A 13,543-nucleotide genomic window follows, 5' to 3' on the forward strand; every position below is an offset into this window, starting at 1 on the left:
GGACAGAAGCTCTCGGGAGGCCAGCGGGCAGCCAGATTGCCGGTTGGGTGTTTGTGGGCCTAGGGCACGCAGGAGGCCAGATAGCCGAAGGCCCAGTGCGGCTAGGCCTGACTGGGGGCCCACTCAATGCAGGTGGACAGGGGCCCAGCAGGCCACGGCCTAGCGGTGCCCGGCCCAGGACGCGGGGGGGGGGAGGAGGCCGACCCGTAGGGTTTCCCCACGACGGGCGAGGGCCCGCCCCGCCGATGTTTCCGGCAGGGGGCGAACCAGGGGTCTGGCGAAGCCGGATAATGGAGAAACGCACGACAGATGATCCGAAGGCACCGATGAACGGACGAAAGGGGGAGACCTGGGAGACGATGGCCGGGGCGGCACAGCTAGCCGCCGGTGCAGCCGGAGCCAGCGCGGGGCTCGAGCCGGCCATCGGGCGGCGCTAAGACGACCTAGCCAGGCCAAGGTCCAAGCGGCTAGACACGCCCTAGGAGCGACGCTGGTGGCGGCGGCCGCCACCACCCTGCAAGCTCGCACCTTGCGACCCAGCGGACCTCGCCGAGCTCCGAAGCGGGGCCGTCAACCACGGTCGCCGCGAGCCAGCGGCAGAACCCCGCACAAGGGGGGCTGAGCCACCGGCCTCGTCGGGCGGCGCAGCCAGCCGAGGCGCCGGGTAGGGGGCAGGCCGGGGGGTGGCTGGAGATGTAGGGGTGTTGTCGACCAGGTCCGCCCAACACACGCGGCGTGGGGCAACCGACGAGGGCGGAGGCAGCAGCAGGGAGGGCGGCGAGGGGACGGGAGGGGGGGCGAAGGGAGCGCGGCGCCGTCGCCAGCGCCAGAGCGAGCGGTCGCGGTCGCCATCCCGCTCTCCGCAGGGGGGGTTTTCTAGATTCATCTACCATATGATTTAAAGCACGCCACAATGACACCTGTACTCGGTTTCCAAACAAAATTTTACTGAATATTACCAAAACAGCATATACTCATTATAAATATTTAGATAAACTTACAACTGTACTCGGTTTTGAAACAAAAATTGTAGTAGATATATAAAACACACCTACTGTCAAATTTACTGAATATTACCAAAAGAGCATGTACTCATTATAAATATTGTTAATGTCACAAAAAATGAAGAAGGGAGGAGTCATCTGTAGCTATCGTTAAGATTGTTCTACACAACATTGGATGAAAATAAAATACACTAATACTACAAAAGAAAATCGAGGCAACATAAGTGATCATGACTTACTTATCTAAATAAATTTAGCCTGCCAAGATGAAAATGAAATCATTTTCTTCTGGCACAAACTATCCCACTGGAATCATTACATCCAGAAGCTTGTAAAGGCCTAAAGGGTAAACTGTCTTCAAGCTCCAAAAAAAAAAATGTAAACTGCTTGGAAGTATTTACTTGCTGCCATGCCAAAATGAAGTCTGATCTCTCTCACGCGTATGGCTGTACAGGAAAAGAGATACTAGTGGCATAGGTTCCACTGTACTGGTATATATAAACAGCTAGCATTGTATCAGAACTGCATTCTGTTTCCTTTATATATCAACACAGGCAGACTCATAGACTCATAGTGGCTTGCCTACTTATCGAAAAAGACTTTCGCCCCGTTTTATATATAAAGCAACCACCGAGCCACAACAACCGATAATAGTTCACGACAAACGCACACACACACGCCACGAAGTAGTCTTAAACAGAGATGAGCAGCATTCCCTTGTCTCTAATCATTTTTTAGGTCCAACAAGGTTGTATTCACAGTGAGTGATATTATCTTCAGAAATGAATACCATGGCAAAAACTGGCTAAATGACACACTCTCCACTTGGCCATCAACCATTTCACCGAAACTCGCCGCATAACCCAGAGGCGGTGCTAGGGCAAATCATGCCGGTTCCGTCCTCGGCTCGAGCCGCACTTTGCGACCCTAACTGGCTCACCGCTACACAAGAGGAGTTCGACGCGTGCAACGCAACCACACTTGGCAGCTCGTTCCGCGTCCCCGCCACGCTAACATCATTAGCGGGAAGTGGGTGTTTCGCCACAAGACGTGCCCCGATGGTACCCTTGAGCGGTACAAGGCCTGTTGGGTGGTACGTGGTTTCCGGCAATGTGCTGGAGTGGACTTAACTGACACCTTCGCCGTGGTTGTCAAGCTGCGCATGATTCACACAGTCCTCCACCTTGCTGTGTCCCGTGCATGACCGGTACATCAGTTGGACGTCTCCAGCGCGTTCCGCCACGACTATCTCACCGAACATGTCTATTGCTAGCAGCCTACTGGATACGTCAACGCCGCTCATACTGATCACGTGTGCCTGCTTTCCCGATCTCTCTATGGGTTGAAGCAGGCACCGAGAGCGTGGTACCAACGCATCGCCGCCTTTCTTCAGCAGATGGGCTTCGGAACTACTCGCTCTGATGCTTCCCTATCCGTGCACCATCACGGCCATGCGACTGCATATCTACTCCTGTATGTCGACGACATCATGTTCACAACATCCTCGACCGAGCTTCTTGGACAGCTCACTCTACTCGTCTCAGTGTCAAGTTTGCCATGAAGGACTTGGGTCCGCCAAACTACATCCTAAGCATCGAGGTTGTTTGGCACCCGACTGCTTTTTTCTTCATCAACAGAAGTACGCGCATGACCTTCTTGAGTACGTTGGCATGCTTAACTACAAGCCCGTGGCCACTCCTGTTGATACGAAGGCAAAGCTCTCCGCGCTTGAGGGCTCCCCAGCACAAGATGGTCCGTTCTATCGCTCTATCATGGGCGCACTTCAGTACTTGACTCTCAACGGACTGGATTTGCAGTGTGCGGTGCAGCAGGTGTGCTTACATATGCATGCTCCATGCGACAGTCACTGGAACCTAGTGTAGTGGATTCTTCGGTACATCTTCGACACTATGGCTCTAGGGCTCACCTTGACGGCATCATCCTCCACCGACATGGTCGCCTACTCCGATGTCGACTGGGCTGGCTGTCCGGACACTCGTCGCTCCACATCCAGCTACCACGTCTACCTCGGGCCGTCCCTCATCTCTTGGTCATCTAAATGCTAACCTACGGTATCCCGCTCCAACGTCGAGGCAGAGTACAGGGTTGTGGCCAACACCATTGTTGAGTGCTCCTGGTTACGACAACTTCTTCAGGAGCTACATCATGACGTGTCACATACACTTGTGTACTGTGACAATGTCTACGCCGTCTACCTCTCCGCCAACCCCGTTCATCATCGCCGCGCGAAGCACATCGAGCTCGATATACACTTCGCGCGTGAGCAGGTGGCTCTCGGGCGCATCCACGCCCTGCACGTTCCCACCGCGCAGCAGTTTGGCGTTGTCATGACCAAGGGGTTACCGACGTCTAGCTTCGAGGAGTTTCAGTCTAGTCTATGCATCACCGGTGACGCATCGACTGCGAGGGGTGTTGAGCATGATCATTATCGCACGTACATTAGGCAGCTAGGATTTTGTTTTATTGTTTCCTAGTCTAGAGATATCTCCCGATCCTTTCCTTGTACAGGGGATATCGTTGAGATATTACTGCCCATGTACTCTATATATGCTACAGCATACGATCAATGCAAATATTCACAATCCACGCATAGCTTGCACCAGGAAGGAGATGGAGGCGAAGAGGTCGAGGCCGGCCCCCATGGCCGCTGCGCTGTGTGTGCTTCTCCTCCTGGTGCTGCTGCCCGGGGAGGTGGCCGCCAAGTCCAAGTTCTGCCGGTGCTTCGACGACTGCTTCCCCGGGTGCGTGAACAAAAAGGTGCCGCACTTCCTCTGCCAACTGTTCTGCGCCAACAAGTGCAGCCCCAACCAGGCTGCCGTCCGCGGCGACGCCATGTGCAGGATGGCCTGCAGCAAGCTGAGTATCAACATCTGCGGCTGGTCAGCGGCGCCCGCCGGTAAGATGGGTGACCATCTTGTTCCATTCTTCTTCTTCTTCTTCCTTCTCTTTCGACAAGGATCAATCTTCTTCTGTTCTGATGATTTCTGTTCTTGCATTGTGATTTGCAGATGCAGCTGACGCCGCCGTCTGCGTGCAGAACTGCAACAGGAAACTGAGCCACATGGCCCAGACTGATTAACCTCCAAGCTGCTCCGTTTTAGGAGAAGAGAAAAAGATTTGAAGAGCTAGCTAGCTTGTCGATCATGGGATCATTACATATATATGATGTTGAGTGGCTACGATTGTAGCAGCAACAAATAAAATGAGTGTCTCGATATGTAAGGCCGGCATATATATATACATAATATGAAGTTAATTTCGCTTTGATTTGGTATTTCAAATGTTTTTTTTGTCCTTTTGTGACGAAAAAGTGCGACCTTCACCCCCTTAACTTATCCCAGAGATGAATTTTTTTTCGAATGTTAGCCAAGCCATTGATGTTGAAGCCTTCGCTACAGATCAGAGAAAGGAGAAAAGATAACAGGCATAGAAGCAAAGTAGCATTGCTACTGAAACTTAATAACAAAGGCTAATACTGATTATTTGGCCTTGGTTTGCCTGTCTTCCTAAGAATAAGGAAATCATTTCTTCAGAAGCAAGTTAGGCTTGGACTTTTTGGCAGAAACAAGTGAGCCATTTTATTATGGGCGACCCTACCCGTCCGCCGACTGATTTTCTGATTTTATCCGTCGTCTCGACGACCATTGGATGCCCGACCTGCTAGCCGCCCGATCTACTGTCCGCGCCCCGCACGGCCACTAGTTATTTCCCGCAACAACTGCTCTGTTGCAGAAACATTAGCACTCTTGCTCCCGGCCACCGATAGATCTGCGCCCCGTACGGTTTCGCAACAAAAGCATTTCTTGCAACAATGCTCTTGTTGCAAGATCTGATCTTCTCTGATTTCCTGCAACAATGCTCTTGTTTCCTGAAGCTCCATCTAGCAAATCCTATCAACAATCTTCGATGAGCTCTTGTTTCTTGTTGGAAGGGAGAGAGGGATTTTGATGGAATAGTTGCTGTATTGCTTGAGCCTCGTGGGCATATATATAGGAGTACAAAGACCAACTTGGAGTACAAGACAAGGCAGGACCAAATCCTAGTCTATCCTATACTTCCTAATAATCTTATACTCAACATCCCCCCGCAGTCACAACGGTAGCGACGCAGACGGTAAGACTGGAGAAGAATCCGAAGGCAAGCCGACGGACACCCCCCACAGTCGTAACGGTCGACGCATCGCAGAAGTCGTGACTGGAGTGGAAACCGACGAGGTTGCTCAAGCAGGCGGTAGCCCTTTGTGCCATTTGTCGATGTAGCCGAGAGCGTGTGTGGTGGATCCATGGTCGAGGTAGCCGTGCGAAGAATGTCGTGGTCGATGTCGAGTCGGGGTGACCGGTGTCGAGGAAGTCACTGTGGAGCCGCGGGCGCAAGGAGGCGCCGAGTTAGTCATGGGCGCAGTGGTGACGAGGTAGTGGTGCGCCGGAAGGATGACGGTGTTGACGAAGCGTCACGGCGGGTTTGCCAAGCCCGGGGACACATCGTGGACGAAGGCACGCACCGGTGTTGCCAGCACCGGGCATGCGTAGACGGACGAAGACGAAGTTGACGAAGCGCCGCACCATGCTTGCCAGGCCTGGGGACACGTCGTGGACGAAGGCACACGGCGGTGTTGCCAGCACCGGGCATGCGGAGACTAGGACCTGCACGAGCTGTACGCCATGTCGAAGTAGTCGGAGGGCCAGCAGAGAAGAACTCGACGACGGTTGCGGCGTCCATCGGCGCGGGGCCAATGTCACCAACGGTGGTCGGAGTAGACGAAGTGGTCGGGGTAGATGACAGCGATGCTGACGACGGGCTGGTGCTGGATGAAGAAGAAGGAGGTGGACGGGCGGCTGCGGCGGCTACGGGGTAGCGGCGGCGGCGGCCAAAGAAAAGCGGCGGCGGCGGCCTGACAGCGGCGGCGGCGGCTAAGTTAGGAGCGCGGCGGCGGTGCTCGAAGTAGGCGAGTAGAATCCAACAGCATGACGAAGACCGGCGCAGACGGTGGCGTTCCCGCGCCAAGGGAGACGGCGCGGCGCATACCACGGGAGGTCGACGCGCGGTGACGACAGAGTGGACCGCGGACCGCGGCGCTACGGCCCGAAGGCGTGACGCAGCTGCGGTAGGCAGGTCAGGGCGACGGCGGGAAGACCTCGGGGCGGCTGCAGGGACCGCGGACCGTGACGCTGTGGCCCGAAGGGGAGACACAACGGCAATTCGCGAGTCGGTGCAACCGCGGGGACGACCTCGGGACGACGGCGTGGACCGCGTGCCACACTCGCTACGGCCCGACGGGGCGATGCAGTGGCGGCGCGAGGGTCGATGCAGCCACGGGACGGCCTAGAGCGGACGCCCTCGGGGCGGCGGGGGACCGCGGGCCGCGGCACTACGGTCCGAAGGGGCGACGCAGCGGTGACGCGGGTCGGTGCAGCCGGGAGAAGAACCACGGGGCGGCGGCGCTGCGGCCCGACGGGGCGACGCAGCGGCAGCCCGATGCTCGATCGGTGGAGAGGCGCGCTGAACTCGGGGACGATCTTCACGGGACCTGCGGAGGCGCGTGCAACCGACGGGCCAGGTCGGTCGCGCGGCGTAGATGAGGCGGATCACGGCGGCGAGCGGGTGATCAAGCTGATCGCGCGCGAGGTCGGGGACGCCGCTCGGTAGAGGCGTGGTGGCGACGGAGTCCGAGATGAAGCCGGCGGCGGCGGGCGGTGGGGCGGCTATGATTGGCCACCGCATGGCGCGAGGCCGTCGGGTCGGGGTGATGTAGGAGTCCCGGTCGGAGCAGGGCGGTGATGGCCGGCGTAGATCGACGGGCGGGACGTCGCGCGAACGGTGGCGGTGAAGGGCCGCCGCATGACGCGAGGCCGCCAGGTCGGGGCGACCAGCGGGCCGACGAGCGGACGACGCGCAAGGCCGCCGAGTCGGGGCGACCGACGGGCAGACGCGTGGACGACGCGCGAGGCTGTCGGATCGGTGAAGAAGCCGGCCAATCGCGCCGGTGTTTGAGTAGAGGCGCACGGGGTCGGCGGCGGCGGTGGGCGAGGCAAACCGGATCACATAGACCAGAAAACCAAAAAGTAGACGCCGATCAAAGCGACCAGCGAGAGTAAGAAAACCCGGATCAAAGGATCGGGAAAAAAGACTCTAGGGCAGCCGGCCAACACGGCCGGCGGACGAACCCTAGGTACGGCGGCGCGGTCCCCGGCGGCGGTCATGGAGGCCAACCGTCCCGGGGCGGCGCGCAGGTGCGGAAGCGGCGGCGGCTAGGGTTTAGGATCGACTTGCGATAGATACCATGTTGGAAAGGAGAGAGGGATTTTGATGGAATAGTTGTTGTATTGCTTGAGCCTCATGGGCATATATATAGGAGTATAAAGACCAACTTGAAGTACACGACAAGGCAAGACCAAATCCTAGTTTATCCTATACTTCCTAATAATCTTATACTCAACATTTCTGAAACACGCTCTGTTCCACTCTGAATCATGAACACTTGCGTGAAAAAACAATAGCTCTATTTGGGAAACAATAGCTCAGTTTCAAAAACGACTCCAGCGAAGCTGCGATGCACTAGCGGATGTTGCGACAACGGCGGAGCGGGAGGCGGGGCCGCCGTTGTGCTTATCAACTGCGCTTGAAGCAACGATAGATGCATAAGCAGAAGCGGCAGGCTGGGAGCATGTAGGTCAGAGTTGCAGCAAGCATCAGCAGCCGTGGTAGATGGCTGATGGGGCGGGGTCTTTGGTTGAGTGCGGGGGCAGCGGGTACATGAGAGAGAGGAGAGGAAGAGATGAGGATGAAAATTCTCGGTGGAGAGGATGGATAAGGTTGGGATGTGGGGAGTGGGACGGGACCACCGGGGCACGTGGCGAACACCAAAGGCGGCAGATGGAGGGGTGGAAATCAGCCGGTTGAATAGGATCGTTTCCCTTTTATTATTGGCAAAAAAAGTGAGCCATCTTATTTTCTTTAGAAGCTAGCTCGCAAAATATTTCAATTGTTAGCCAACTCATAGAGGAATTCCAAATTTTTGCAACTGATACAACATCCAAGGCTTCATAGCATCTAAAAAACGAAGAAAAAGTAGCACTGGAACCTCTTCCCAACTCCCAGCTCAGACTGAGACTACTAATGGGATTCAAAATTCATTAGTCAGAACTATATATACTTCTGAATATTGAGGTGCAAATTTAACAACAAAAAACACGCACAAGGGGCATAAAGGAATATAGGCAAAGCAGTAGACAGTAGCTACCATATGATTTAATGAAGGCGCACGACACAATGATATCCCAGAGAAAGCTCAAAACGGAACAAGGAGCCATTAGGGAGATATTTTGATTAATTTACAACTGTAATTTCAGAAACACAGTCTCAAAAAAAAAAATCAGAAACACAACTCAGTTTTGAAACAAAAATAGTTAGGGATATATAAAACACAACTACTGTCAAATTTACTGAATATTCCTGAAACAGCATATACTCATTAATATCGTATAAAAATGAAGAATATGCACAATCAGAATTAGCTGGTCAGAAGGGAGGAGTCATCCTGAGCTATCGTTTAAACTATATACTACTAAAAAATCATGGCAACAATACTCATTAATCAGAAACAAATTTAGCCTGCCAAGGTGAAAATGAAATCATTTTTTTTCTGGCATCAAATATTCCCCACTGGAATTATTACATCCAGAAGCTTGTAAACTGCCTGGAAATATTTATTTTCTGTCATGCCAAATTGCCAATGAAGTCTTGTCTCACACGCGTAGCTGTACAGCTAATTAAAGATATACTAGTAGAGTAATGTTCACTCGTATAAACAGAATTGGATCAGAACTGCATTGTGTTAACTTTCTACATCAACACAGGCAGCTTCATAGTGGCTTGCCTGCAAAAACAGAGATGAGGAGCATTCCCTTGTCTCTAATCATTTTTAGGTCCAAGGTTAGTTTCATGGTGAGTGATATTATCTTCAGAACATGAGTACCATGGCAAAACTGGCTACAGGACACACTCCACTGGCCTTCATCCATTCGCCGAAAACACGCCGCCACATAACCGGTGCTAGGGAAATCTCTTGCCCATTTTATTTACTAGGAAATAGCAAAATACCATGGCAAAAACTGGCTAAATGACACACTCTCCACTTGGTCATCAACCATGTCACCGAAACTCGCCGCATAACCCGGAGGCGGTGCTAGGGAAAATCGATCGCGCCCGTCCCAATTTCCCGAAAACAGCGAAATACGATGCTCGATGCTCGGAAAATACATCATGAGTCATCCAGGTAAAATGACGGTTATGCCCTCTGGACAGAACTCCGGTGCCCATATAAGAAGAGTCCACACTGCCACAGCCTCTCACACACTCACCACGGCACTTGTCTCCACTCCCTGATCCCGAAGAAGAAGAAGCCATAGCCCATAGCTTGCGCGAGGAAGGAGGAGATGGAGGCGAAGAAGCTCAAGGGGGCGGCCACCACGGCCGCGCTGTGCGTGCTCCTCCTCCTGGCGCTGCTGCCCGGAGAGGCGGCCGCCAAGTCGGAGTTCTGCAAGTGCTTCGACGCCTGCTACCCCGGGTGCGTGAACGACAACGTGCCGGGCTACGCCTGCGATGTGTTCTGCGCCAACAAGTGCAGCCCCGACACCAACCAGCCCGGCTATGGCGTCGGCATCGGCTCTGCCGCCGCCACCTGCAGGATGGCCTGCAAGATACAGATCTGCGGCCACTCAGCGGCGGCGCCGACCGGTAAGACGACGGACCATCTTGATCACATTCTTCTTCTTCTTCTTGATGAGTTGAAAATCTGCGTGTTCTTTTTTCTTTTTGACAAGAATAGTTCCATTTTTTGTTCTGATGATTTCTGTTCTTGCACTGCAATTTCTGCAGATGCAGCTGATGACGCCGACGTCTGCGTGCAGAACTGCAACAGCAAGCTGAGCCAGATGGCCCAGACAGACTGATTAACCGCCAAACCGCTCCGTTTTAGGAGAAGAGAAGAAGATCTGAAGAGCTACCTTGTCGATCATGGGATCAGTACATATATATAAATATGATGTTGAATGGCTGTGATTGTAGCAGCAACCAATAAATTGAGTATGTCGACATGTAAAGCATAATTAATATACATAATATGAAGGTAAATTGGCTTTGATTTGGCATTTCCAAAAAAATTTGTCTTTTTTGCGACGAAAAAGTGCCACCTTTTCCCCCTTAACTTAACCCAGAGATGAGAAAATTTTAGGCAACTGATACAACATCCAAGGCTTCATAGCATCTTAAAAAAAGAATGAAAAGTAGCACTGGAACCATATATTAGAGCTAGTTGTTGAATCGCCAGCCATATATGCAGTAGCAAATAATACCAGGCTAAGGCAAGTGCAAATTCAGTTCAACTCACAAGAACTTCTTCCCAACATTCCTAACATCGGACTGAGACTACCGATGGGATTCAACATTCATTATTCAGAACAGTGCTTCTAAATATTATATTGAGGTGCATGCAAAGTTAACAACAAAAAACACGCAAAATAAGGGACATAAAGGATCGAACATAGGCAAAGCAATGACAGTAGCTAGCATATGATTTAATGAAGGCGCATGACACAATGACATTTAAGAGAAAAGCTCAAGACTAAACAAGGAGACATTAGGGAGATGTCTAAATAAACTTACAACTGTAAATTCAGAAATACAACTCAGTTTTGAAAAACACACACACTAATATATAGTATATAGAACACACCTACTGTCAAATTTACTGAATATTTCCAGAACAGCATATACTCATTAATATCGTTTGAAAAATGAAGAACATGAAAATTCAAAAAAAAAAATGAAGAACATGCACAATCAGACTGTTAGCTGGTCAGATGGGAGGAGTCATCCTGAGCTATCGTTTAAGTTTGTTCTACACAATACTGGAAGACAAATAAAGCATACTACTACTGAAAAATCACGGCCACGATACGTAAGTGATCATGATTTACTTATCTGAACAAATTTAGCCTGTCAAGATGAAAGTGCGATAATTTTACTCTGGCACCAAATATTCCCCACCGGAATTATTACATCCAGAAGCGTGTAAACTGCTTGGAAGTATTTGCTTGCTGTCATGACAATCAAGTATGATCTCTCTCACGCGTAGCTGTACAGCTAAAGAGATACTAGTAGAGTAATGTACAGTTGTTCACTCGACTGGTATATAAACAGCACTGGATCAGAACTGCATTCTGTTTCCTTTCTACATCGACACAGGCAGATTCATAGTGGCTTCCCTGCAAAAACAAAGATGAGCAGCCTTGCCTTGTCTCTAATCATTTTTGAGGTCCAACAAGGTTATATTCATAGTGGGTGATCAGTGATATCAATCTTCAGGAATGAATACCATGGCAAAACTGACTAGAGGACACACGTACTCCACCTGGCCTTCACCCATTCGCTGAAAATACGCCGCCGCATAAACCGGCAGCGATGCTAGGGAAATCATGCCCATTTGATTTACCAGGAGATAGCAGTACTGAATGTTCAGTTGTTCAGTCAGACTGGTATATAGAAACAGCATTGTATCAGAACTGAATTCTGTTTCCTTTCTACATCAACACAGGCAGATTCATAGTGGCTTGCCTACCAAAACAGAGATGAGCAACATTCCCTTGTCTAATCATTTTTAGGTCCAAGGCTAGTCTCATGGTGAGTGATACTCCCTCCGATCCATAATAAGTGTCGTGGTTTTAGTGGATCGGAGGGAGTACTATTTTGAGAAAATGAGTACCATGGCAAAACTGGCTACGGGACACACTCCACCTGGCCTTCATCCATTCGCCGAAAACACGCCGCCGCATAACCCGGAGCGGTGCTAGGGAAATCGTGCCCATTTGATTTACCAAGAAAGAGCAAAATACTACAGCACATTACAAGCTACTCTTGTCAAATGACGATATTGCCCTCGTAACTCCGGTACCTATATAAGCACCCACACTGCCACACAAAGTCACACTATCGCCACAGCAGTTCTCTCCTCCCTTGATCCTGAAGAAGAAGAGGCCGTAGCTTGCACGAGGAAGGAGATGGAGGCGAAGAGGTCGAGGCCGGCCGCCCTGTGCATGCTCCTCCTCCTGGTGCTGCTGCCCGGCGAGGTGGCCGCCAAGTCCAAGTTCTGCAAGTGCTTCGACGACTGCTTCCCCGGGTGCACGAACGACAACGTGCCGCGCTTCCTCTGCAAAGTGTTCTGCACCAACAAGTGCAGCCCCAACCAGGCCGCCGTCAGTGGCGACGCCATGTGCAGGATGGCCTGCAACAAGCTGGACATCAAAATCTGCGGCTGGTCAGCGGCGCCGGCTGGTAAGACGACAGTCGGACCATCTTGATCACATTGCATCTGCTCCGTCGAGCCTGTGTTTCCTTTTCTTCTGACAAGTGTCATTTCTGCTTCTGTTCTCATGATTCTTTTCTTTTCTTCTGTTCTCATGATTTTGCAGATGCAGCTGATGCGGCCGTCTGCGTGGAGAACTGCAACAAGAAATGGAGCCAGAATTAAGGCCCTCAATTAAGCTGTTACGTTTCAGGAGAAGTAAAAAAGCATCAACCAATAAAATCAGTATCTCGATATGTAAGGCATATATGTATGATGAGATTGTAGCCATATATGTATGATGTTGAACCTCTCTCTGATTGTAGCAGCAACCAGTAAAATCAGTATCTCGATATGTAAGGCATATATACTACACAATATAAAGTTGATTTGGCATTTCCATGACTGGATCATAGCAACCAAATGATTTTTCCTTTGTGTGCGACTTTGTTTTTCGTACAACTTATTTCATACGTAGATGAGTAAAAATTCAAAGTGGCATTGAAGCAAAGGAGGAAAAAATAACACCTCCCAGAAACAAAGTGGCATTGCTACTGAAACTTAAAACCAAAGGCAGTTATCATGTGTAGAGGCAAATGAAGGATAATAAGGATTTGCCTTTGGTTTGCCTCTCCATGTCCTCATAAGAATAACCAGATCATTTCTTCAGAAGCAATTTGAGCCTTCGATTTTTCTTTTCTTGCCAGGAACAAGTGAGCCATTTTATGTTCTTCAGAAGCTAGCTCATAATCACGCACAAAAAAAGAAGCTAAAAGGGCAACCTGGTGCATGTAGCTCCCGCTTGCGCAGGGTCCAGGAAAGGGTCCGACCACTTTGGGTCTATAGTACGCAGCCTTTCCCTACATTTCTGTAAGAGGCTGTTTCCAGGACTTGAACCCATGACCTCATGGTCACAAGGCAACAGCTTTACCACTGCGCCAAGGCTCTCCTTCACAAAAAAAGAAGCTAGCTCATAAAATATTTCAAATGTTAGCCAACTCATAAAAGAATCCAAAATTTGGGCAGCTAATCCAACATCCATGGCTTCACAGCATCTCAAAATAGAAGGAAAAGTAGCATGGGAACCCGGCTCTTGTTGAATCGCCAGCCATTTATGCAGTAGAAAATAGCACCGGGCTAATGCAGGCACAATTCAGTTCAACTTGCAGCAGCTTCT

The 13,543-nt window shown here is 50.9% G+C and overlaps 3 protein-coding genes across 3 annotated transcripts; all 3 read left to right on the forward strand.

Annotated features, from left to right (window-relative positions):
* Nucleotides 1-3,635: 3,635 nt before the first annotated feature.
* On the forward strand, nt 3,636-4,104 carry LOC119320710. The gene is made up of 2 exons (XM_037594681.1): nt 3,636-3,921; nt 4,034-4,104. The coding sequence occupies exons 1-2, from the start codon at nt 3,636-3,638 to the stop codon at nt 4,102-4,104; spliced, it is 357 nt and encodes a 118-aa protein (XP_037450578.1).
* Nucleotides 4,105-9,391: 5,287 nt separating this feature from the next.
* Nucleotides 9,392-10,167, forward strand: LOC119325935. Its single transcript, XM_037599658.1, has 2 exons — nt 9,392-9,761; nt 9,903-10,167. The coding sequence occupies exons 1-2, from the start codon at nt 9,461-9,463 to the stop codon at nt 9,974-9,976; spliced, it is 375 nt and encodes a 124-aa protein (XP_037455555.1). The 5' UTR covers nt 9,392-9,460; the 3' UTR covers nt 9,977-10,167.
* A 1,835-nt stretch (nt 10,168-12,002) lies between these two features.
* LOC119325739 lies at nt 12,003-12,771 on the forward strand. The gene is made up of 2 exons (XM_037599465.1): nt 12,003-12,356; nt 12,494-12,771. The coding sequence occupies exons 1-2, from the start codon at nt 12,083-12,085 to the stop codon at nt 12,550-12,552; spliced, it is 333 nt and encodes a 110-aa protein (XP_037455362.1). The 5' UTR covers nt 12,003-12,082; the 3' UTR covers nt 12,553-12,771.
* Nucleotides 12,772-13,543: the final 772 nt, after the last annotated feature.

The sequence above is a fragment of the Triticum dicoccoides genome, chromosome 6B (assembly GCF_002162155.2).
Source record: "Triticum dicoccoides isolate Atlit2015 ecotype Zavitan chromosome 6B, WEW_v2.0, whole genome shotgun sequence".
Classification (NCBI taxonomy): domain Eukaryota; kingdom Viridiplantae; phylum Streptophyta; class Magnoliopsida; order Poales; family Poaceae; genus Triticum; species Triticum dicoccoides.

Coding starts and splice junctions, on each gene's coding strand:
- LOC119320710 (XM_037594681.1), top strand. CDS start 3,636: ATGGAGGCGAAGAGGTCGAGGCCGGCCCCCATGGCCGCTGCGCTGTGT. Junction 3,922..4,033: donor CTGGTCAGCGGCGCCCGCCG/GTAAGATGGGTG, acceptor TGTGATTTGCAG/ATGCAGCTGACGCCGCCGTC.
- LOC119325935 (XM_037599658.1), top strand. CDS start 9,461: ATGGAGGCGAAGAAGCTCAAGGGGGCGGCCACCACGGCCGCGCTGTGC. Junction 9,762..9,902: donor CTCAGCGGCGGCGCCGACCG/GTAAGACGACGG, acceptor CAATTTCTGCAG/ATGCAGCTGATGACGCCGAC.
- LOC119325739 (XM_037599465.1), top strand. CDS start 12,083: ATGGAGGCGAAGAGGTCGAGGCCGGCCGCCCTGTGCATGCTCCTCCTC. Junction 12,357..12,493: donor CTGGTCAGCGGCGCCGGCTG/GTAAGACGACAG, acceptor ATGATTTTGCAG/ATGCAGCTGATGCGGCCGTC.